Source organism: Ambystoma mexicanum, chromosome 10, assembly GCF_040938575.1.
Source record: "Ambystoma mexicanum isolate Mex_15411 chromosome 10, UKY_AmexF1_1, whole genome shotgun sequence".
Classification (NCBI taxonomy): Eukaryota; Metazoa; Chordata; class Amphibia; order Caudata; family Ambystomatidae; genus Ambystoma; species Ambystoma mexicanum.
This window is the reverse complement of record NC_090932.1, coordinates 1,510,175,673-1,510,202,248: the sequence shown is the minus strand read 5'-3', so window position 1 is coordinate 1,510,202,248 and position 26,576 is coordinate 1,510,175,673. Positions and strand designations below refer to the sequence as shown.

The following is a 26,576-nucleotide window of genomic DNA, read 5'->3' as shown; positions in this document are numbered from 1 at the left end:
AGAGGGGCAGCCAACTTGCAAAGAATGGTCCCACAGTGGGAGCAACAGTTTGAGTCATCCCAAAATGGAACTGAGGTCGAGTGGTAGCATCCTGTACCAGATAGGCTCTCCACCTCAAGCAATTGGCAGAGGAGGATGTTGCAGAGGGGGCCACGGTGACAAAGAACCCAGTATGGTTCTTCCAGCCACCTTAAGAGCCGTGAGCAAGTAAAGGAACCAGGGTCCAGCAAATATGGCCAAACAAGGTCTTCACAGCAGTCCTCCAGCAATTCAGGCAGCAATCTGAGGATATGGACAGGGTCTCCGTTAGATAAACATTCCCTTGTATTATTAAACAATATTCTTATCAAGTCAGTCAACCTTACATTAGCACTCATGGTTTATTTAATATCACCTCCTTCTAGGCCTTGAATTGTACTGTTTTGCAACTAAATAATGAGGCTACTGAAACTAAAGTAATATTTTCTGTGCCTCGATTTCCCAATCTGTAATTTCCTTAAACCCACTTGAATGTAAAAGGCAGCTAACCAACCTTACCTCTTGGTATTCTCAGGAATTTGTTTCTAATAAGAGATATGTAAGATGTTTTAAAAAGAAAATGGGGGTGGGGGAAGACAATTCTGAATGTTTTCTCAATTTCTTTTGTACAACTCGAATTAATCGGAAAAAAGTCACTATTACTGCCAAATTTAGCTTCTATACCTAAAAACCTTTCCAATGCTTGTTCTAAAGTCAAGATGTTTTTAAGACTATTGGTCAATGTCTGAATCCTCTACTTACTCGTACCCCCTGTTATTCCTAGTATAAATCCATTCAAGTTAATACCTTTTTAATTGTGAAAATTAAAATTCTTCAACAGAGCTATCTAGCAAAATTCTTTTTTCCATTTCTTTTAGTCACTCTGTGTAACTTCTTTATGGCACACTTTCCAACCTCCCATCTACGAAGAATGCATAATTGATTATTTCTTTCAAAGGCTACTCAGTCTTTTTGTGTTCAGTTTTTAACATGCAATAATATCACATAGAACCAAATTCTTGAGACGGCAGCTGCAATCCAACTAGTGAACCATATTGACTATAACCAACATTTAACCTGTTATCTAGATTCGGTACATTTTATAATAATCAGCTGTACTTCATATATTAGATGATAGCCTGCTTATTAAAGATGTTGGTGATGTCTGCTTATCTGCTGCTGCTTGACTTGTCGCTCTCCAACACAGTCGATCATGATGCACTTTTAGACATTCTTTGTGTTCGAATAGGCCTTCATGGTGTACTCCTCTATCGTCGCCAACCAGCAGTTCAGACGAAATATATTCGATCATATGTGCTTGTCCCTTGTGGTGTTCCACAAGGTTCTGTTCTTTCCCCACATTGGTTTATTCTGTATATGGAGCCCTTGTGTGAGTTTGTCCAGATGAACGGGATCAAAATCCATCAGTCTGCTGATCACTCTGATCTTTATCTGTATCATTGGCCGAAGACATTCTTAACTTGGCTTGTCCAAAATCAAGAGCTTGTTTAGAATTGATACTGCTGGCTCCTCCTAGTAAAACAAATGTTTCCCATGACTATACCAAATTGCAAAAGACTGAATTATGCTATATTATATAGGAAACAAGGCAAGAATGGGTTGTTTATGAACATTTGGGGCAAATTTCTGACATTGTATTGAATCTGACAATTTCATATTATATGATGTGTACCTGGCATCTGTAAGGGGGGCAGGGGGTATTTATGTGTTTGTAATTATGTATATAGTTTTTGCTATGAATTTCTTTGTTATTTCATGTTTTGTTATAAGTAAAATGAAAATAAAACATGAATTATGCTATCGTTTATGTTCATAACGAAATCTGTTGTCTTTTGGCTGGCTGACAAAACACTTGCTGAAAGCACAAACTGCTTACTTTATCAATTCTATGAAAAATCTAATATTTTATCCCAGTTAAACTTTTACACGCATTGTTACATGCACTTGTTGTTCCCCATGTTGATTGGGGAATGCTATTTTTATTAGGAGCATCGAGTAGTGCTCTTAAACCCTGCAAGTCCTTGCTCCGCTCATCTGCTTGCCATATAACGGAGAAGTGGAATTATGATCTGATTATGCCAATCCTAGCTGATCTTCATTGTTGTCATTCGAAGCACTGATCCTTTTTAAATGGGGTTGCATTGACTACAAGGCTATCTGCTTAAATCTGCCATCCTACCTGGCTCAAAAACTGAAGATAGCTGGAAATGTACTGGTGTAAAATAGTTACTGTGTGTCAATCTAGGGCCACCACAGTTCATAACTCTCAAAACCGCTTTCACTTTGGCTTTACCTAGATTTAGGAATACTTTGCCCTTTACTCTGCATTTGGCACCACATTGCTACATTTTCGTAAAGGTCTTAAAGCCTTCTTGTTTCCAAAGTAATTTTGCCCAATGAAATATTTTCTTCAGTTTACTTTTGTATTCTGTGCTTTTTGGTTAGGCTTGCACGTTGAGATATTCAAATAAATCCATACAAATTCACTAATCCCTCCACTTGCACACCACACAGACAAAGGTTTTGGAAGCCAGCCTATCAGGCTGATCCTAAAACCCATTTGTCCTTGCTTTGCGTCATTGGAACGCTAAACCCTATCGCAGGAGATGTGGGTTAACAACTGCACTGCTGAGTATATTTAAGGCTGGACTATAGTACCCAGTGGATTGCTGCTGAATCGTGAATGAAAGCTTTTCTCTTCACATCACACAATAATATTCAGTTGCAGATGTGCATTCTTGAATTACAAACTCTGGAGAAACAGATGCTTATTTTATTCTTTAACTGGGTGCTTTTGGGACACGGCTAGATACCAGGAGAAAAACTGACTGTTTTGACTCTTCCATTTAGTGAGTCAGCAGAAGATCTAATACCAAGCCCTGATGAAGACCTTGTGAAGGTCGAAACACGTGTTGGCATTGAGTGTTTAAATCACCTTTAAACAACGATTTGGACATATATATTGATTTATTTATAGAGCGCTTTACACCAAAGCGCTAGTTTGTTGTATATTTGTTTGGGATTCGGAATATCGTTGGTTTGGTGACTAATTTAGAGTTTTGGGTTTAGGAATTGTGTACATGGGAGTTACGGAGCATGTGGAATAGTCTCACTGGTGTAATTTACGTTTATGACCTATGGTGTAGGTCTTTGACTTAAACCATGCAAGCACCCTCCTACCCTTGGTCCGACAACCTGTTTGTCTAAGCTCATCACATGTAATAGCGCCTCGATGCCCAAGGGCTGTTTGCGCGCGATATCAATTTAAATAAATATTTAGTTCATGTGTTAGAAATTGGGTGGTAGCTTGACGTGATAAGGGCCCACACAGCTGAATATGATCCTAAAAACCGCCAAATACTGAGGAAGACACACATTGAATGTGTTGGATATATCTGGGAATGGAATAGCAGGTCAACCCAGTCTGTACCACTTAAGAGGCTGCAGGGACGGACTCCGGCTAGATGAGCACAAGCTCCATTTAAGTCCTCCTTGTGCCAACACAGAAAAAGGGGTGGGCCAAAATAAAATGGTTGGGAGTAGGGCTTGAAAACGTATTAGTAGTCTGATGGCTACCATATTGGACCACTAATGCAGTAAAAATGACTGCACCCCTTGTGAAGCCAAAATAAAGCATAGCTACCGTTGCCCTCCTCAGCACACTTGTAGGGTGAGGGAATCACACTGTGACAAAAATGTAGTGCTTATAAAGTGCCCCTTCCTTGGTAGCCCCACAGGCGTCTAGCGCAGCGCATCACAAAAGGGTTGTAGTGGCAGGAACTCCTTCTGTCCAAAAATATTAAGTCCAGAAGCCAGCAAAATGTTTAAGGGACCCATAGAGTAGATCCATAATATCCCATACATGTAATCTTGCCCTTACAGTTGGTTTCACTGTCGCTGAAATAGGGACAACATTAGCATTGTGTGTGTTTTTTTTTTTTGTATTTTTTTTTTTGTATAGAGTACTCCTACTTACTGTCTGCTCACCTACATACTTGTGGAACATTGCATCCTGTCAGAACTGAATGCACTCACATGTATGGAGGTAATGGGACTATCGACTAGGAGTATATTAGGGACTACAGAGAGTAACTAGTTCTAACTGAATGACATCTAAATGCTTGGTGTTGAACTTGAGGGTATTTACCTCCTCCCCTTCTTCTATCCTCTGCTAATCTCAGTCGCTGTGATTGATGGCCAGGGTCCTTCTGTTTCCATCAGGGACATGGCCTCCTATACCCAATCGCCCCAGCCTCTGGCCACCTCTCAGCACTTGCCTCAGCATCCACCGACCTTAACCCTGTAGGTTTGCACTTTCTACCCAATGCGGCCTAGTACTTACCTTACGATGCAGTTCATCTGCTGCTCACCCACGAGAACCGACATTCCGCACCCCCCACCTCCCCTCTTCTTGCTGCACTTGCATGTTCTGAACACTCACAAGGCCTAGTAGACTCGTCTTTATCTTCCACTGTATTCGTTGTTTCTTTAATCCCATGTTCCATCCCTGCTTCCCTGTGGGCACTTTGAAACAGAATTGACTTACTGTATAAGCACCTAACAAATGCACAATAAATACAATTAATAAATGGTGTGCATTTCAGAACTCTGGAGCCAGAGTCTTACACATCATTACAAACGTCTTATATTGTCAATTATGTCAATTTTTCCTTCAAAGGGCTTTTTAAATGTGTAATTCATGCTGCACCCTAGGGTATAGTGTGCCCTACCCATCGGGCAGTTTTTCTTCTATGCCCAGAGCCTCTAATATTGTCTTCCCCGTTCTAGTAACAATAACCCCCATATTTTCTTGCTGCTATTTGGTACATGCACTTGATCCTGTTTCACCAAAAGCCACCATCACAGTTGGTACAAAGACCTGCTACTGTTGGTGTTTATTTCAGCAATGCAAAGGTTTGTAGGTGCATTTGGTCTGAGCTGCACTCCTATCCTAGGCCTCAAAGTTTTTGATATTTTGGAGTTAACATAAAATCCACAAACCTATGGATCTGAGTGGTGGTAATTTGAGAAAGGAACCAAACAGTTGATTCCTGCCAGCTGACCACTGAAGCGAAACCTGGCCAAGTAATCTCAAGGGACCATGCTGCAAAGAGGAACAAGAGGTTTGTTGCTCATGCTTGTTGAGGTCACTACTCGTTTGTGGTGGAGGAAAGGGAAGTCGGAAAGCCCCGAGCAGCAAAACAAAAACTGTGATTTTGTTAACTAAGCTTTGCATTTTCAAATGTGTTCAATAATAGCAAGAAGGTATAATTAGATATGTTTATTTTTTAAATGTTTCATTCTTTTTTCTGTAAAGTGAGGAAGCAGAGGAAGAAAATAAATTGACACATCCAACGCCAATAATTCACTCAAAAACACAGACGCCTCAGGAATCCGGAATTAAAAGGCTGTAAGTACGACCTTCCTTTTTGGTTGTAGACTAGTATCCATTTTGTTTTGTGTAAGGGATCGAGTTTGGTGCAGAGTGGTAGTATTGAGCAAATCGGCTGTTTATTTAGTTTTAGTCTGTGATTAGAGGAGGTAAAATGTGCTAACGGCGATAACTTTGGTTTGTTATGTCCTCAATTTGTCATTGCTTTGCATAGGAATAATCCAACAGACTGTAAGAAACCTTGTGAACTCGTTTAACTTCACACTTGTATAAAGCAGACTGTAAACTCCTGGTATATGAGCTGGTAGGAACATTTATTTAGTGGAGTTTTATAAGCTACAAGTCACGAGCACAGTCACTTTGTAAAGCCTCTAAATTAAAAGGAAGGGTGAAGTGCAGGCTTTGGAGATAGTCAGGTGAGTTAAGTGTAGGGATGTGGCAGAGGAAAAGAGCTGATAGGATAAGTGTTGAGGCCTAGTAGGGCATGGCTGTAGTGCAGAAGCCGCAAATAGAGCTAGGAAAGGGCAACAAAAACTAAACGGGTGAGCCGCTGGTGGGATAGTCACTTTAAAACCAAAGTTTGGTAGGTCAGTAAGGGATAAGATATCAAGGCCAATTAATCCTGAAATTAAAGGTTTTCAGTTTTATTTTCTTGCTCTGGAGGGGGTTCTCCACTGCTTGATGGTAACAGGCCTATCGTTGCAAAGAGAAGCACCTACAGAGTGCTGAGCTCTGCCACCCCACATCCTTTTCCTGAAATCAGCAGTCGCAAGCCTCAGTGAGCTGCAGATCTCAACTGGGTGGAGGGTACATATGTCTTGTCTTTCTTTCTAGTTGTGGGTTGTTAATCTCGAGTATACGCCTGGGCTGCTGCCAACAAATGTGAAAGCTTGGATAGGGAACTGCCGGACTCGATGCACAAATACTGTAACTGGTTCTACCCAACAAGCGTGTCCAGTGTTTGTACCATGCCCTGCTATGGTACAAACACTGGACACGCTTGTTGGATAGAACCAGTTACAGTATTTGCCAGTGGCTCCAGTTGGAGCTCATTTACACTCCAGCTGAGTCTCCCTCTACCCCAATCCCAGTTCCTGCTTTCTTGTCTTTTGAAGTAGGCCGTAATGGGGATAATATATGGGACATCAAGAGGCAGTTATAACAGTAAGTAAATTTAATAGTTAGTATATAATAATGAAATTCAGTTACAGGTAATGAAAGAGGAGGGAGACAGCTTGTAGCAACGAGAGCTGGACAGTTATCATTCAATTGCAGTCTTCTCTTCTAGAACTCTGTTGGGACCTGAGTTCTTAGTGTTCTGAATCTACACACCATAATATGATCAGGCATGTCCCACAGGGTCAGGCAGCTTCCATCAGAATGGTAACATACTACACATCTCCTTCCCTTTATATCGTTCACAAACTATATACAAAAACTGATGAACAAAGTTCCAGCTGGTTCACTGATGGAACAAGGTTCCAGCTGGCTCACGCAAACTCCACATAGTCCTCCATCCTTTTCGGCAAACGATAAAATCTGCCAGATCTGGACATGCATCTTCCATGTCTGGAGGTGGTTGGCAAGGAAAATTGAAATTGCTCAGAATTACTATCACATTTCTTATCAACAGTACTACCACTCTTCTTCACACCACTGCTTAAATTTCTAGAAACTTTAATATTTCTGACTGTATTCTGACCTACATCTCTCTTTTCTTTCTTGTTAAAATCATTACTTTCACACATCCAAATTCTTTCTACATTCCATATCCTTTTGTCCTCTGTCCTGACAGCATGACGAAATGCCTCTATAACCCTAATAGGGTTGGACCATTTGCATGGTCCAGTTCTTAGAGCAGGAGGAAGTAAAACCTTAACCAACTTACCAACAGCTGTAGACATATCATACTTGTTGTTACGTACTTTCTTATCATAGTTTATCTTGTTTCTCTTTTGCGTTTCTCTAATTTTGTCCTTTGCATTGACCAGATTCTTTTCTATTTCCTTACTCCCCTTGATAAGCCAAATGGGAGCTAATTTGGTGTTAGCTTTTCTTCCCCTACTATGCTCAAAAGGAGAAAGACCTGTACTGGTGTGTGGAGTAAAACGATGGGCAATTATTTTCTCCCTGACAGCATCCTCCCAATCCATCCCATTGGCCCAAGCCATTCTGATGGTTTCTTTCAATATTTTATTAAAACGTTCTACTGATCCATTAGTTTGGGGATGGTAAATTGAGCTGGTCTTGTGCTCAATGGCAAATTTTTTACAGAAGTCTGCCACTTCTTTAGACTTAAATTGAGTACCGTTATCGGAAAGGATACTTCCAGGATAACCTTCCCTCTCACATATATTTGATAAGAATTCAACTACAGTTTTACCCGTGATACTAGAGGCAATTAAAATTTCAACCCACCTGGTGAGGAGATCTATGACTACCAAACAATATTTTTGTACACTTTTGCAACATATGGGACCTAAAATATCCATGCTTATATCCCTCCAAACACTGTTGGGAATATCGGTAATAACCATTGGTTGTCTTGAACCCACACATTTTTTTTCATCATCACAACAAAGGATACATTCTCTAATATATCGCTCGATCTGCATGTCGCAACCAGGCCACCAATAGTCATTCCTAACTCTTTGTTTGGTCTTTATTACTCCTTGATGACCTTCATGACCCAGTTCTATAATCTTCAACCGTAGATCCTTAGGAGGAATGACTTTATCTCCTCTCATTACAAAATTACCGTGAACATGCAGTTCATCTGCAACAGACCAATAAACGCTCAAGTCGGCCTCTTCAAATTTTGATTTCTTCATAAAATCATGGCTTTGAATTAATTCTTTCAATTTCTTGATGTTATTATCATTTGATTCAGCGTGATCCCAATCATCCTTGGAAATAGAAGAAGTTTCCACACAAAAGACAACTTCCATGTCTTCATCTTCGACAATCTCGGAAATGTCAGTTAATCGAGATAAGCAATCAGCAGATACATTCTTAATTCCTGGAACATATATCACAGTGTAGTTGAACTCCTGCAACATCATGACCCATCTTCTCATCCTGTTGGATACTTTATTAAGACCCTTTGACATGAACACTTGAGTTAAGGGCTTATGATCGGTACGAAACTCAACTTGGTTTCCCCATATAAAGCTTCTAAACTTGTCAGCTACCCATTTAATAGCTAAAGCTTCCTTCTCTATCGTGGCATATGAAATCTCTGCTCCCTTAAGCAATCGTGATGCAAAGGCAATTATTGCTTCGCGACCATCCTTCTCTTGAGACAACACAGCTCCTAAGCCTATGTTACTGGCGTCTGTAGTGATGATAATCTTGTCATTAGTACAAAAATTCTTTAATGCAGGAGCAGAATTTATCGCACTTTTTATAAAATTGAATTAATTTCCACATTCCACGTTCCATTCAAACAATTTTCTCTTGAGCGCCTCTCGTAATGGAACAGTGTGGATGGCAAAATCTTTGACAAATTTTGAGTAGTATTCAGCCATACCAATAAATGTACGAATCTCATCTTTGTTACTCGGACTCGGCATTCCCACAATGGTATTGACCAATTGTGGTTTTGGAAAAATTCCTTCTGCTGTAATTTTATGTCCCAAATATTCGATTTCCGTGCAATTTATCTTACATTTGTCCTTGCTTAAGGTCATACCTGCATTACATAATTTTTGACATACATGTAATAACCTCTTGTCATGTAGTTCTTGAGTGACAGCATGAATTAATATATCGTCTTGAAAACAAATCACTCCTTCAGTATTCTTGAACATACTATACATAACCTTCTGGAAGACTGATGCTGCCGACACTAATCCAAAAGGCATTCTTTTAAATTGATACAAACCATCAGGAGTTATGAAAGCAGTAAGTTTCTTTGAACTTCTGTGAAGTTTAATTTGATGGTAGGCAGATGATAGGTCTAACGTTGAAAATATTTTAGAGGGTCCAATAGTAGAAACAATTTCTTGTATATTCGGTAAAGGATGACGATCAGGGATGACACATTTGTTCAACTCACGTAAGTCAACACAAATTCTAAGTTTTCCCGATTTTTTTTTCCTTATAACAACAAGTGGAGAGACCCATTCACTGGCATCAATGCTTTCTATGATTCCATCTTCTTCCATTTTCCTTATTTCCTTGCTGACTTCTTCTCGTACAGCTAAAGGAATGTTTCTTAATCTTTGGGCTACAGGGTTTTTGTCTGGTTTGAGTAATATCCGATGGGTATAACCTTGAAGACATCCGATCTTGTCTCTGAAAACCTCTAGCAAACCAGCTTTACGTATAACATCACTGCCATTAATCACTTTAGAATTGACACTACTTATAGACAAAACTGATTCCTCGCTGGTGTAATCTATTTTCACTCGTAATTTGCTCTGGTGAGTACAGCTGAGTAGAGCAATTTTACCTTCACCAGTGATGTATATCTTGCCCTTTGCAGATCTGTTCTTAAATTTCAGCTTTCCCCAATTCCAACCGATGACATTGATCTTCACACCTCCATAGGCTCTTGGATTAATATCCGTCTCATGTAAATACTCATGTTTATTCTTGTTCCAAAATTGTCTCGGTAGGAGCGTATATTTTGCACCAGTATCAATCATCATACATACTTCGTTGCCATCGATGGAGACCATAGCCCTGGGACTTTCCAACACCTCTTCATCATCATCGTCATTTATGGTACATACGCAATCCTCTTGAATTTCCTTCTCACTGCGATCACTATCGGAATTGTCTCCTATCCAGTTCATGGCATTATCACGTGACCTGCAACATTTAGAGAAGTGACCCTTCCCTTTGCACTTGTTGCATATGATCTTCAATGCTGGACAATCTGGGTCATCAGCCCAATGATTCACGTTGCCACATCTGTAACACCTTCCTTGGCGCTTTTTTCCCAATTTCATTAATTGATTCTCTGGACTGTTTTTCTTAGAGACTTCGTATGATGAACTTTTTTGACCATTTTTGCTTGATCTTTTGTCCATTCTCATCAAATTGTATTGTTTAGTGACAGATCTCTTCTTAATTGTATTATCATTGATCATGGAAATCGACTCCTCATCCGGTGTATCATGCATTCTACTATTGCTGCTTCCTATTTTTACTTGTTTCATCTTATTCTCCAATTCTTTAACACACTCTTCCGTGTGTTCTACTTCTTTTGCCACTCGGAGAACAATGTCAAGGGAAGGATCACTTTCCGACCATAATCTTTCCCTCACTTTGCTACTGCGACATTCTAACATAAATTGGTCTCTGAGTCTCCCATCCAGTTGTTCATTGAAAATGCACGACTTTGCTAATTTTCTTAATGCAGTGACGAACTTTTCCACACTTTCTCCCTCCTCTTGTGTGCGTTTGCCAAACTTGTAACGTTCCAAAATTATGCTCACTTTCTTTTCAAAGTGTTTGTCAATTTTTTTTACAGCTCGCTGGTATTCATTTAGATCCACACACTCTTCTTCCGGCACTTCTGGAAGTGTTTCATATTTTTCTTGTCCAACAGGACCTAACCAGTGCAAGAGTAATGACTTCCTCTTCTCTGCACTACAATTGGGACCACAAATCACTCCTGCATAGTGTTCAAAGGATTTTATCCACCTATTCCAAGGCAAAGCAGGTTCATCAGTGCTAGGCATAAAGAAAGCAGGTGGAGGCACACTGCTAAATGCCATGACAGTTTGTGTTAATTAGAACCAGGTAGCGTATGTATGATTCAATTAAGGCCCCGTAAACAATGTAGAGCACAGTGATGTCCAGGGAGTGTGTAGTTCACAGCACTTTCCTGCAGAATCCTTACAAGTATATGAGAATTTAATTTCGATTGAGCACTTTTGTTAATTGTCTTTTTCAGTAAAGAAGGTGATCCTTATTATAAATCAGACGGTGAGATTTCAACTTGTATAGTGGTTAACATAAAGAATTCCATGAAGTAGCGATGGCAACAAAACAGGAATTTCTGCTTTCGATGGTGTGCTGTATTTTCGACACTTCCAATATGCGTATGAAACGCGGGCTTGCGTTTGAGAAAAACAGCGTACTGTGTCTTTAAAGGTGCCTTCCTTCTTCGGCGCATTCAACGCATGCGCGAATTCCGATGCAGAGTGTAAACAGAAGAAGCCAAAAGAAACGGCTGAGACGGCTTATTGATGTGTAGCACAGACCAACAACATCAATCGAATTTCACATATGCTGCCAAGGAGCGAATGAAACACGGCACTGGTTGAAATATTTGAGACGAACTGGAAAGCGTTACCTTCAGGAACTGGAAGACTGGGCCGCTACTACGCCCGGGCATGAGCGGAGCGGCTCCGTACACATTGATGAGACAATAGTTCAATTGGAGCCATCCTCGTCGCCAAATGAAGTAGGCCGTAATGGGGATAATATATGGGACATCAAGAGGCAGTTATAACGGTAAGTAAATTTAATAGTTAGTATATAATAATGAAATTCAGTTACAGGTAATGAAAGAGGAGGGAGACAGCTTGTAGCAACGAGAGCTGGACAGTTATCATTCAATTGCAGTCTTCTCTTCTAGAACTCTGTTGGGACCGGAGTTCTTAGTGTTCTAATTCTACACACCATAATATGATCAGGCATGTCCCACAGGGTCAGGCAGCTTCCATCAGAATGGTAACATACTACATCTTTCCAACTCTCCCTGTCTCGCAATTTGTGATAGTTTAGAAAGAGATTACAATGGGTATGCCATGTGTTCTTGAGATTCAAAAAGATTAGTAAAAATGTGTGATGGTGTGCACCCCATAGAAGTGTAAATTGAAGACTTTATGCAGGATGGCACGGGACACAGGCTCCACGTATGAAGGATGTGTGACAAACATCAGTGGCCAGTTATGGATAACTATAAAACACACCACAGATAACCTCCGCCGGCACATCCACTCCTAAGCAGCTCAAGCCTAACTGACGCACTCTGTACACTCTCTGGTTCTTCCCTTGCAGGATTCCATATGTATCATTCTAGCATGTCATCCATCAACAACATTCAGCCATTCTCACACAGCCCAGAATGAAGTGAGAAATGTTTCAAAGCCAAATCTATTCTTTCCAGTCAGAAATGTTAGGATGAAAATCGCCCATGTTGTAAAGTGAAAACCAGTCTCTTTTGGGACCCGATGTGGAGGAAAAAAAACAAGTCAGTCTTGTAGAGCGTGTGGTGATCCCCTGTGTACCATGACCACTTACTTGAAATCTGGGACCTAGACAGCAACACAGGTGAGGAGACCCGCCCTTCCTTCTGTAACCCTATGGGTACTCTCGTACGCACTATGCCACTATTCATGTATCTGTATGTTTTACTGGATACACACTTGAAGTCTCGGGCAATTGTTTCGCCATTTCTCTGATCCGATGATGCCCCCTGTAATCACCAGCCCATTCCACTCGTTCACTAATGGGCCACTGGAGATTTGTAAAGGATTCACTTGTAGTCCGTCTGTCTGGAATCAGCACCACTTAAAATGAAATGTCAGGGCTCCAGGGAGTGCATACCTGCCTATTTTACTCTTTATAATCAGTTCAATCGGCCCTTTAAGACAACTGCACTGAAATGCTTTTCAGACCAGTGCCATGAGCAGCACCTTCCACAAGGAGGGTCTCTTCTATATCAGGCATGATGCGAAAATGTTCAATGGGTATACATGCTTATATTCTAACCGCAAATGATGTCTGAATTACAAGAATGCCTATTTTTTTTAAAAAAAAAATATCAATTTCTTGCTAATAGTATGCACCATTTGTTCGCAACTTCCCAAAATCGGGATTGAAATGCACTTAACTGGAATTCTTATCCAAAGCCCTATGAATAGTTGAACACTTAGTCCATCTCCACAACCCCACATACCCCATGGTGCAAATGGCTCTTCTTGGTGGAAAGGTTACTTTGACGAGTACAAAACAAAGGGGGTTCTGGGAGTCTCTCTACCGGCACGAACACAGCCCATTGACCTGCTCTTGGATGGATAGCCCCTGGGAGAGTCTCAACCAAGTCTTTAGCTCACTGTCCCTTTCACAGAGGAGAAATATCCCTGCATATCAGTCTTTGTCCTGCCCTGGGGCAGTCCAGCGCCGAAATGCTAGACAATTCTCCTCTGAACAAGAGTACCAACAGCAACCCCATACACGTGTTTCAGCCTTGTTGGGCATCATCAGTGAGGTGAAGCTGTGCCTCTCTGATAACAGTGAGCAAGGGGTCCGCATCTGGATTCCACTGGTAACTTACGGTGCTGGACTGCCCCTGGACAGGACAAATACTGATATGCAGGGATATTTTTCCTCTGTGAAAGGGACAGTGAGCTAAAGACTTGGTTGAGGCTCTCCCAAGGTCCATCCACCCAAGAACAGGTCAATGGCCTGTGTTTGTGCTGGTAGAGAGACTCCCAGACCCCCCTTTGATTTACTTTGACAAGTATCCCGTGCACCACCAAGGTCTTGGCCATGGATGGCTGTGCATACGAACCCAAGAGTCATTGGTAGGATGTACTTTGGCTGTGGGTGCTTCTGGTTCTGGCTGAGGCATACTTTCTAATGACAGCACCTTTACTTTAGGTTTTTAGTCTGCATTTGATTCAGCATAGTAATCAGATGGATTTATAGACCAAATTATAGATAGGTAGCTATTGTGGTGGGTCAGAAGGAAGAGACAGACTCGGAACATCCATTTTGAACACATTATTTTAAAGAAAAGAAAAATGGCTAACTTTCCCCAAGTTATGGGGTTTCCCCTATCTAACCAAACTAAATAGGGCACTGGTCAGTCGTTGGTGAGTCCAAAACAAAGTCTGTCTACTGTCCAAAACTAATCTAACCTGACCCTACCACTATAAGAACTAAGGCACATGAGAATTACTCACTTCTCCTGTGAACTGCTTTACCAGCACTTTCCGTTAGTAACAGATTCTTAGCTAGCTCTTGGTTATCACTTTTATCGAATCGTACTGTTGAGACTGTGGGCTTTCCCACTTTTCTTTTTCTCTTGTGTCTTGTCCTCTTATCTCATTCCTTTTGGCTCGTTCTTTTCTCTTGTGACCTCTTATTGCACAAACTTGAGTCTCTCTTAGTTCAATGTCCAATCCTTATCTGGTCTAGCATGACCAACACTGTTCCAATTACAATTCACTCTTTTCCAAGTCTTGTATGTCACTGGGACGAGTATTAGCCCAGTAATGATTCCCACTCTTCCAAGCATGTGCCTTGCTGGGACGAGGATGTGTAGCCCATTGATGATTCTCACTTTTCTTCCATGTTAGTTTCTCACTGGGACGAGGGAGTATTCCACTCATTATTTTTAGCTAGCTCCCCAGTCTCCCACTCTCCCCGTTACGTTCTTGACTTGGGGGTCGCATCACTCGGCGTGCAGTTCGGACAGGGCTCGCTTCTCTTGTCAGGATATCGTCTTCGTTAGTCTCTCTCTCTTCTCTCGGCACGCTCCGCAGTGCCTGTAGATAAGTGGTCTTGGCATCCTGGAGGCACCCCCTCGTATCTGCGGTCACACCACCACTTCTTGTTTGGTCCCTCCTGATATCTTTTTCCAGTCCTTTGGCTTCACGCCACCTAGGTTTCCTGGAGTGCAACTTGTGCACTTGCACATGACAGCTTCCTTCCAGCGTTGGAAGCTACCCTTCACGGATTCCTTCAGCTCGGCTCCAATAGCTGATTTGGCACTCCTGGGCTTCTTTCTCTCTCGTGTGTTTCCTCCTCCTCCTAGATTTATGACGCTATGCTGGGACTTCCCCGGCCTAGCATTAAAGTTCTTCTGTGTTTTACTTGCACCCTGTATTACTACAGTGATTTTCTTCATTTCAGTACCACATGAGTAGTTTTCTTTAGGTTTTCTTAAGGGTTCAATATCACAATAACAAATGTCCACTGATTATTTTCCCCCTGTAGAAGTTATCAGCAGTGGTAAATGGGTGGATTGGGCAGGGAGTTCTCCATTGGAACAGGAGTCCTTGTCCCCACAGTGGGAGGGGGGGGTCCTCTCCCAGTTTGGTCCCACTTGCCTCTACTTTTACAGCTACCGTTGTCTGTCATTCGGAACCGCAAGTTGAAATGCACCCCATAGTTGATACCCATCTATAATGTTGTTTATGGTGCAATGGTACCCCTTTTTATAAGCAATGTGCTCTCCTTTATGGACAATCATTACCAGGTGGGGTATATAGTGGAGGCGAAAAGGACTATATACAACATATGCAAGTGGTAGAAACAGTAAACTTGTAATTGAGCCTAAATTTACACCTCCCCTCACGCCACTAAAACCTTAAAAGAAGAATATCCGCGTGAGAAAATGCTGCATTCCCCTGGCTTGGACGTCTTAGCAGTTGATGACTTTCTGAATCCTCTTATATACGTCCCTCTTCTCACTCGTCTATGAATGATTAGGGCTGTCCGGTCCCCCATGTGCCATCCAGGAAGCATTATGGCATATTCTGGCCAGTTTAGTTGGGGCATTGGAGTATGTTGCCATTCAATACCAAGCAGCATTTGAGTATTTTGAAAAATGTTGCTCTTGAAGGACAACTGGGATTCATTTTTACTTTTTCAAATACTGGAAGTCTCTAACCAAATAACCTCCATGGGGCTCTTTATTCCAATTTATTGTGATGCTGAGAGGTCAAGAGGCACTTTTAGAACACAAATAACAATAATAAGATATTTAAATTGCCCTTCATGCCAGATTCCACTGGTTTCTAAAAGCTGTTGCAGCTTTTCTTTCCCAACTAAATTTTATGCAAATTATAGTTTTTGTAAGGATGAAAGGCTGAGTGCTCTGCCAGAATTTCACCGTGACCATAGCTTGAACACACATCTCTGAAGCAAACGCTTAGCGAGTTATCTTGTCCGGATTGCACAGCTTGGTCTGTAGCTATCCTTTCGGAGTACACTGCATCACAAGCTGTGTCCTGCTGCTCAGAGGTTCTTGACCCAAAAACTTTCAAAGTGCTTACTAAACCTAAACAATAGGTTTGGTAGATGGGTAGCGGTAGATGTAATGGTATCCTGCACCTAGACTTCACTCTTATAGATTTTCATCTTGCTAAATGTCTTCTTTGAGCTTGCTGCGTGTTAATTGGACGGTGTCGTTATAACCCTATGCCACCACACAATCAATAAAGGTAATAATTGATGACACTAACACGCATGTTCAATCAATCAGTTTTTATCTACAGTAATTAGTATTTCTTAACAGTAAAGCATATCTTCCAAAGTATCTTTTTTTTATATACATTTCCAAAACGGAGCTACAAAGCTTTTAAAACTGCCAAAGGTCTGCATACATGTTTCGTCCCTCTGTGCTTCTTACAGACATAGACATCGGTAAATATTCACATTAATTAGTGCATTCATGTATTTTTATACATAGCCGTCATCAATCAAAACCGAATTTGATCTTGAAGCAAGAAAAGCAGAGGGAAATGAGACAAATATCAGTTCAGCACCATCAATATGGTAATATTGTAGATCACTATTAAATACACATTTTCAATGCACCAGTTTGTCCATTCCAAGCAGAAGAAAAAAAATGGTTTGATATATTATCCCCATTAGTTCGAACATTCAACCTAATTTGGTGTTATTGGTACCCACCTTAGCTTTTTTAGTTCCAAATAAAATGATTAGTATCCACTTTAAGATTTACTTTAAATTAGGTGTTATAGAATAGTCACATTTCAAATACCATACCCTGTATTCAGAGGGGAGTCCAATTTAAAGTTGCAACCTAATAGCGAGCTCACCAGCTCAGTACAAGGCACACTGTTTCTTACTCGGCAAGAGTCAATTATCACTAGCCAACTGTTAATATTGAGTTCATATTTCTTAGCCCTGCCTTATTAGCAATCTCTGATATACTTCTTATTAATAGAAAAGGGGATTATCTTTATCATCGCATTCTCTATTATTTCTCTTGGGCCCCCATTTCCTTTCACCACCAATGTCTAATTTGGATTAAATGTGATCAAATATCTGTCAGTTTCATATTGCAGTTATCTAAACCCATTTTTAAGTTTTCATTCTCACCAATGCTATTATCCAACTATACAAATCTTCTATAGAGAACAGTTGTCTCATATTCATTTGAGATCATGTTAATCCTAGCTAATCCTGTTAATGCTATATAATAAGCTCAAAATTTCCATTGGGTTTTTGTCCTTCATAATCAGTTTACTTGCTTGAATGTTCATTTGTCATTGCTGATCCCTTAAAGAAAATCAATAAATACTAGCATCAGCATTTGTGCTATCCATGGGTTACATTTTCAAATTCATATATTATGTCATCACAAATTGGATCTTAGTTTAATTTTGGGATGACATTCATCCTGGTCTTGTTCGGCCTGTGATTCGTGACGTACTGTGCTGTCAGCCCCGTGAGAACTGCTTACATAGTGATAATTGCCCGTTATGACATAATCACAGGGGTTACATTATAGGTCAGTGTCAGATATCGTTTACCCTGGATAGTTTACTAGTCTGCTTTATAAATGTCTTCATAATATAAGCAGCAAAACATTGTTACAATTACTACAAAATATTCAATCATTGTGACATTGATTATTCTGGGACCACCGCTCATTGTGAACATTTAATAACAATTTTATTAATTGTTTTTATTTCTTAATCTGTCAGAGGTGCATGTCAAGTATAAGTGACATCATAACTTTGTCGTTGACATGGTAATTCACCTCTATCGATTCATTCGTCAAAAAGTAGAAATGTCCTGATATCACAAAACCAGCTTCAATATGACATAAAATTGGCCATTACCAAACATTCTTCCATTGTGCACTTTTGATTGGTTATTGTCTATTCATTTGATGCATGTAATGTTATCCCACCACGGTAATCTTTCATTGAACTTGAAATATGGGTTTCCTTTAAAGCCAAACTAGTACTCCATTGGATTTACTACAGAAAGACATTCAACTGATGTTTCATATTGAGTCCCATATATACTCTTCTGAGTTGACAGACTACTCTTGCTTCCAGTTGTCTGGATTTTAGTTCTGTCACCACCTGTTATGTTGGTTTCTCACCTTTTATCCCAGTAACTTTATCTGCTTTATGATCATTCTGATGCTCCCTTTGCCCATGCTGTGCCAAAGTTATTTTTGGATCTTGCCTTCCAATGATACTCATGTGTTCTCTTATTCTTTTCCTTAATGGTTAATGGGGCTTCCTATATAAATGTTCTTACTTAAACCATATGGTAACATAAATGTCCTAATTTACAGTGATGTTGGGTCGGAGAAGATGCATGTTCTATACCCTTGTCTCCCGAGGGGAGGTGGCGTGTCGCTTCTTGACGTATTCTCGGCACAGAGGCAACTATTTGGTGATGGGCGATCAGTTTTGTTTGTGTTTTTCAATTATTTGTTTTATTTTTTTGTGGCTTTTTTTGTTGGCCTGTTTCTTTGCTGCTGATCAGGATGGTGACTTGTGAAAGAAATGCATAGTTTCATTAACAGGGTTAGAACGGGATGTGGCACAAAATACAAGTTTAGTGCAGCAAATCACAGTAGAATGTTTCTTCTAATTGGATATGTTTTGCTCCCCTATAGTTATCTATGAACCGTCGACTCAAGTATCTAGAACTACACTTGTTTCAGTTTTAAAACGCACGTTATTCGACAGCATCTCCAAACTTAAAGCACCAGTACACCTTTTCTTAATGTAATTTAAAAAATTAATGCCAAAACAAACCTTCGAATGTATTGTCCTCCAACGCATTCCACATCTTTGACATGTAATGTCCACAGCTGTGCACTTCGGAAACTTTTTCGGCAGAGGGCGTCCTGCGTCAAAAGCGTCTGGTCCATGTCCTTCAAGGGCCTCCGTCGAGGACGACGTTACAGAATGTTACAAATAGGACGCAAAGCGCCTGTAGCTTCAGTTCCGTTTTGTCCGCGCCTCGTGTGTTTTCTTCATTGACGATGTCTCTCTTCGACCCCTCCGACTGCGCGGTCCGGTTTCAAGACCTGCCCGGACTGCAAGTCCAAGAGGTCACTCACTGACCCCCACCGCATTTGTTTGTGGTGCCTCAGCGAGTCGCATGACACAGACTGCTCGAAATGCAAGTCTTTGACTGCGAAGGCCTTGTGGAAGGGGAAGCTCCAGGTAGGTAGGGGCTCGAAGTCTTTTAAGTTCCAGACTTCCAAGTCCAATGGGGTTTCCACCGATGACTCGAGGGGTGACTCACCTCGTCAGAAGGAATCTGGGGGATCTCGGTCCCGGAGTGGTTCCCGGCACTCGCGGAAGTGCCGTCACCGGTCGCCTTCCCCATCCTCGGAGGATGGTGCCTTGAGGAAGGTTACATGCCCTACGAAGTCCTCAACTCCGGAGGAATGGGAAGCTTTCAAGAAATCTATGATGGCGAATTTTCAATCGCAAGACATGGGTCCAGTCGCACCTACTGACGAAGCCGGCCTGGATCTGTCTGTGGCTCGCACACCTTCGGGCTCGGTTTCATGCCGCGACACACATCGGGAGCCGTCGAGGTCCCTACGGACAAGGTTTTGAAAGGTTGCAAGAGACGTTTCTCTAGGTCTCGGTCCTCATCCCCAGCGAGACCGCAGCAACCTATTGAGGGCTCGGGGCCGGCGTAGACTCGTTTGGGTGCCGTGTCTGTCCGATTCGGACATCAACACCTTGCCGTTGATTCAGCCCACATTGCCGTCGGCACCTGTGTCGACGCCGAAGCCTTTTGGCGATCTCGACATCGAGGTTGTCGACACTCTCAACGTCGAAGCCTTCAGCGCTATCGACACCTTTGGACATTTTTTCTTGAAATTTGCCGTTGGAGTACCCAGACATTGTGGATCCTCCAAGAAAGGCTACATCGAAGTCTGTGAGGCCGGTTTTGGCCTCCAGGCCCTCTTCTGTCTGCAGGCCTGGGTTTCAACCCCCTCTGGATATTTTTGAAGAGGAAAGGTCTGAGGTTGAGGAACCTGGTGACCTTGATGATCCAATTTTTTTCTGGGGACAGTCAGTTGGAGTTGAGACAGACCCTCCATGATGCAAGTGGACTGGACACTTCCCCGGAAGTGGAGTTTGGTAGACCTGAGCCTGGAGCTCATGCAGAGTCTTCTTATAGGAGACTCATGGCACAGGTCTCTGAGTATCTGGGCTGGTCTAGTCCTCCAGATGATTTTGTGCAAGATGATCTGACGGACATCTTGGATCAAGGTCCGTCCTCTGACCCTGTCTTGCCATTTCATCGAACCTTGCAGAAAAGGGTGGCAGCTGCTTGGCAGTCCTAGGAATCTCTTCCGGCTGTGAATAAAAATCTTACTAAGAAATACCGCCCTTCCGTTAGCAACCCCAGCTATTTGTCTACTCGCCCCACTCCTGAGAGCTTGGTGGTTCAGGCGGCCACGGCCACCTCGAGGTAGACGGCGTACCCTACCATCCCTCCGGATCGGGACGACAAACGCTTCGACGGTTGGGCACGGAAGGTGTTTTCTGCTGGGAGCATGGCCTTGAAATCGGCCAACTGCACGTGTGCCTTGGCAAGGTTTACACTCTCTGTGGTCTTGTGTTGCTTTTGCGGCTGAGCGTATTCCCGAGGGGGAAGAAAGGGATGGTTTCCTTGCTACCATGCAGGATGGCAAGGATGCCATGTGTGAGGCCGTTCAGTCGGGTATGGATACGGCTGACAGTGTGAGCCAGTCCATGGCTGCGAGCACCGTTATACGCAGATTTCCGTGGTTGCGGAAGTTGGGGTTTACTCCGGATGTGCAAGCCAGTCTTCTGAACATGCCCTTTGATGGCATTCATTTATTTGGCAGGAAGGCTGACGAGAGCCTTGATAGGTTGCAGACCTCAAAAGCTGCGGCAAAGTCTTTTAACACAGCGGTGCGTCAACCTCCACCTTTTCATCCTATGGGAAAGTAGTGGAGGGGAGGTTCCTTCCGTTTCTACTCCTCTTTTGGTAGAACGAGAGGGGCCGCCAGACAAAGGGGCCACCGAAAAAGTACCCATGGTGGTCGGGGAAATTGTGGAGCCAAAGCCACTCGGGCAGCTGTCTCTTTGCTTTCATGCACTGCCGCAGCCGCTTCCAAACAGTCGTGAGGCCATGTCCCATGGTTCGCTGGTTGGGGGCAGACTGTCTCAGCATCTCGAAGAATGGCATGCCATTACTTCAGATGCGTGGGTTCTGAATACCATCGCCCACGGCTACTGCCTTTCCTTCCTTTAGCGAACTTGCGACAATCCACCGGGGAAACACTCTTTGAAGAGTCCGGATCCGCTCCTTGCACAGGAAATCTTGTCCCTGCTGGAGAAAGGTGCCATAGAACTGGTGCCTGTAGCGGAGAGGAACAAGGGTTGGTATTCCCCTTATTTTTTGGTCCCAAAGAAAGACAGGGGATTGAGACCCATCATGGACTTGTGTGGGTTGAACTAACTTCTCAGGAAGGACAAGTTCAAGATGGTCACTCTTTCTCAAGTCCTCCAGGCCCTTCAACTTCAGGATTGGTTGGTGTCTCTGGACCTCAAGGTGCATACTTCCATGTGCCGATCCTGTGCGCGGGATGGAAGTACCTGAGGTTTTGCGGCTGGTGACTTGCACTTTCAGTTTCGGGTCCTGCCGTTTGGATTGACCTCCGCCCCGAGGGTCTTCACCAAGCTCATGGTGGTGGTGGTGGCAGCATACCTCAGGCGAGGGGGGTGGGGGGGGATTCACGTCTACCCCTAACTCGATGACTGGCTGATCCTGGCACGCTCTCCCGAGCTCGCTTTGAATCATCTGTGTCACCTGCCACACCCTCCACAGGCTGGGCTTCTCCCTGAATTTCAAGAAGTCGCACCTGACATCTTCCCAATAGCTCCAGTACATCGGGGCTGTGGTCGATACGTCCTTGGAAGTGTTCGCCTCCCAAGGTAAGGGCTTGTCACATTGTGCATATGGTGGACAAGTTTAACCATGCCCAAAGTCTCCCGGCGTTCGAATTCTTAAGGTTGCTCGGCCTCATGGCTTCCCGTATTTTTCTGGTGCCAGAGTCCAGGCTGCGGATGAGATCCCTGCAATGGGTCCTCAAGATGCAGTGGTCGCAGTTCTCCGGCAAGTTGACGGATCCTGTTCAGATCCCACGCTCGGTCTCGCAGGACCTACTGTGGTGGGTGAACGAAGGGAACCTGGTGAAGGGGGAACAGTTTTGGCAACCGTGGTCGGAGGTGACTGTAGTGACTGATGCTTCCATCACAGGATGGGGCGCTCATGCCAACAACTTGACCGTCAGTGGTCGTTGGTCTCAGTCGGAGTCCAGACTCCACATCAATCTGTTAGAGTGGAGAGTCATCAGGCTAGCCCTGAAGGCTTTTCTGCCGTCGGTACGGGGGAAGAGTGTCTTGGTCATGACAGACAACACAGTGACCATGCATTATCTCAATAAAAAAAAGGGGAGGGGCAGGGTCACTCCCGTTGTGCAGAGAGGCAATCCAGCTCTGGTTCTGGGCCATCCAGCAGGAAATTTCAATCTCAGCAGTTCATCTGGCCGGCAATGAACATGCGGCGGTGGGCGCTCTGAGCAGGCAGAGCACAGTCTCTCGAGTGGGAGTTGGCTCAGGAAGTCCTTCAGGAGATCTTCTCCCTTTGGGGAACCCCGCAAGTGGATCTCTTCGCCACCAGTGTCAACCGGAAGTGCGAGAGGTTCTGCTCAAGGGAATTTCTTCCAAGAGGAGCCTTAGGTGACGTGTTTGTGGTGGATTGGTCATTCCCACTGCTGTACGCGTTTCCTCCAGTCCCGTCATTCCTCAAGTGTTGCAGTGTTGCAAAGGTTCGTTCCCACATGATCCTCATTGCTCCAGATTGGGCCAGGAGAGCGTGGTACCCAGACCTTCTGGAAATGTCCATGTGCCCTCCACGCCGTCTTCCTCACCAAGAGGATTCTATGTCTCTCTCTTTCTCTCTCCTCGAGAGGGGGGTTGGTGGGCAGGTTCTCAACCTTCACGCTTGGTATCTGAAAGGTTGAGGTATAAGGATTGAGACCTCTCGGATGACGTGATGGAGGTGTTGCTTTCGGCCCAGCGGCCTGCAACAAAATGACTGTACCGTTGGCGTAAGTTCTGCGACTGGTACAGGGATCACAATGTTGATCTCTTTCAGTGCTCCATTCCTATGGTTTTGTCTTTCTTGCTTTCTTTGGCCAACAGGGGCCTTCAAGTGGGTACCATTGAAGGTTACCTTGTGGCGCTGTCTATCTTTAAGCGCTCGTCTGAAGAATGCTCTTACTTTAAGATTCCTTTTGATTTCTCAGTTTCTTAAAGGACTGAGTAATGTATTCCCAACATCCCCTTTCCAGGTGCCGGTTTGGGATTTGAATTTGGTTTTGAGATTTCTCATGGGTGCTGCGTTTGAACCCTTGCACTCTTGTCCTTTGAGATTACTGTCCTTCAAGACTGTGTTCTTGGTTGCGGTTACTTCCGCTCGCAGAGTGAGTGAATTGCAGGCACTTTCAGTTAAGCCACCCTTTACTGTGTTTCACAAGGACAAGGTTGTACTGCGAGTACATCCTTTTTTTCTTCCTAAGGTAGTCTCTGAATATCATTTGAGTCAGAAGGTAGTTCTTCCATCTTTCTACCCTCCTCCTCATCCTGGTAAGGAAGAGGAGCGTCTCCATCGGCTAGATCCTAGGTGAGCTCTTAGCTTTTACATTTCTAGGATGTCCAGGGTCAGAGTGGATGATCGACTCTTTGTAGGATATGCTGGACACCGATTGGGCCAGGCTGTTACCAAACAGACCTTGTCCAGGTGGATTATCCTTACCATTACGGAGTGTTACCGATTGGCGGCTAAAGACCCTCCTGAAGGGTTGAGAGCTCATTCCACTAGGGGGTGGCTACTTCCACCACCCTCGAGCGTGGTGTTACTATTATGAATATTTGTGATGCCGTACTTGGGCTTCAATCCATACTTTTGTAAAACATTATTCCCTGGAAACAGTCCATGGTCCGGATATGGCCTTTGGGAAGGCGGTTCTTTATTCTGCAATCTAATTGGGTATTCTAAAGTCTTTTCCCTCCTCCATTTACTGGTACTGTTTTGGGAGTCTGTCAGAGATGTGGAATGCATTGGAGGACACAATCTATTCGAAGAACAAGTTACTTACCAACTGGTAAAGTTCTTTCGACTGGATGTTCCTCCATCGCATTCCACATCGCCCTCCCAGCCTGCCCCTCAGGAGAATTTCCTATGCGATTGCAGCTTCCGTTTCCACAAGGCAAAATGCAGTCCAGCAGGCATCAGACTGGTTTTGCACGTTCTGGGGGAAAAAACTTAAACTGAGGCTATGGGCACCATGCATCCTATTTGTAACATCCTGCGACGTTGTCCTCCACGGAGGCCCTCAAGGGACATGGAGCCGATGCTATTGATGCAGGACGCCCTCTGACGAAAAAGTTTCTGAAATGCACAGCTGTGGACATTACATGTCAAAGGTGTGGAATGCGTTGGAGGAACATCCAGTCGAAAGAAAGTTGGCAAGTAACTTGTTCTTCTGAGAATCTATGCAATAGTTGAATAGCTTGAAATGAAATATTTTATTATATTTTATTATAAGTCCTCTACCCTTTAATATTTCTCCCCTCTGCAGCCTCACCCTTCTCTTTTTCAAGCACCTTCTTCAGTGCAACTAAATCTTTGTGGGCCTCTGAACGGCCCCCTTCTTTAATTCCATCGCCCACATTCCAATACACAAAGGCATATATCAGATCAAGTTCTACAGTTTAATGCACTAATTTCTGGTGGCCTTTTACTGACTGTTCTCGCCCATGACTCGTTCTTACCAGGTTTTTCCGAAACAGAAGAACTATCTGACCGCTGTACCTTCTCCCAACACCAAAACAGCAGTCTCTTGGTTCTGGGGGTATGTTCAGGGAGATGTTTTTAAGTCTATACGTTTTGGATTATAGGGCTAGTACTGCAAAGTTAGCGTCTGATGCTATTTCTCGACTGTCAGTGGATGCTTTTCTGTTAGGCATTTGAAATCTTTGTACTGTGAGAAACCTGATGGCGTCCTCCTATTTACTCGCCTATGATCCTTTGCCCAAGTGGCCAGGAAAGGGCCATCTCTTTTGGATCCTGACTCTGGGGGTGGACAAGCGAGGGAGGATCACCTGAGCGGGGGGTCCTTGGAGAGTGGCAAGAGGATGCCTAAGGGGTGAGACATGGTATCCACCACCCCCACATTTTCAATTGCGACTTACCTTACCCTCCTTCAGCCCTTTGTAGGATATTGTTGTCCCTGTACTACCTTTCCCCTTGAAATCCGACCAAGTACTGAGAAGACAAAGACAACTTGTAGAGTCATGCAGAATACACATAGAAAACACCACTTTAGACCTTTGACGAAGAATATGGGTCCTGAAGACTATAGCGCTGCAGGTCAGACATGTCCCAATAATTGGAGTCAGGCACGTCGGGCAGAGAAGGCCAAGGACTCACACCTGAAACCGATTGACAGGGCCCGGTTATATAAAAGGTGGAGCACACAACAGAGTCAGTCAGCAGTTAGGAGAGCAACAGGGAGGCTGCATGGCTGAGTCCAGCAGAGGATCCCTTTTTGTGTGGAGACAGCCCTGCTATGACTGGGACCAAAGTCAGGTTGCCGGCAGAGATCCCAGGAGACTTGTGGGGCCTAAGGCAAGTGGGCCATATTGTGGTCACATGTGTGGGAACCTCCAGCCCAGTGAACTGAAGAGAAAGGTCAGGACACCCTCCGAAAAAACGGCTGAGAATAGGACGCTGAGAAGTTGGAGGAAGACACACTGGAGCAGAGTACCTTTGCATGGCCAGGGAGCCGCAGAGCGAGGGAGCTTTGGGTACAAGCAGTGCCATTTCGGTGAGCGACAGATGTTCATCCCCCTGAGCTTCTGTGAAATATTGTTTCATAACCCGATACTTCAAGCAGGAACATTTGAAAAGGTGAAATCGAGAAAGAACTGAATCTTGAACTTTCAAAGGGAGACTAGAGATAGCTCCAGACTTTGTTGGACACTATTTTAGTTCGGACATGCCTACACAATATTTACATATTAGAAATGAGGCCAAGCATAGGTTTTGACACAGACTA

The 26,576-nt window shown here is 43.4% G+C and overlaps 1 protein-coding gene across 3 annotated transcripts in view; it reads left to right on the top strand.

Annotated features, from left to right (window-relative positions):
- RILPL1 (Rab interacting lysosomal protein like 1) overlaps positions 1–26,576 on the top strand; it is a 371,426-nt gene that overhangs the window by 303,075 nt on the left and 41,775 nt on the right. For all 3 annotated transcript variants that reach the window (XM_069619682.1, XM_069619681.1, XM_069619680.1), the window contains one exon: positions 5,357–5,449. In XM_069619682.1, coding sequence (XP_069475783.1) covers positions 5,357–5,449 — 93 coding nt within the window. The remainder of the gene's footprint in view (positions 1–5,356; positions 5,450–26,576) is intronic.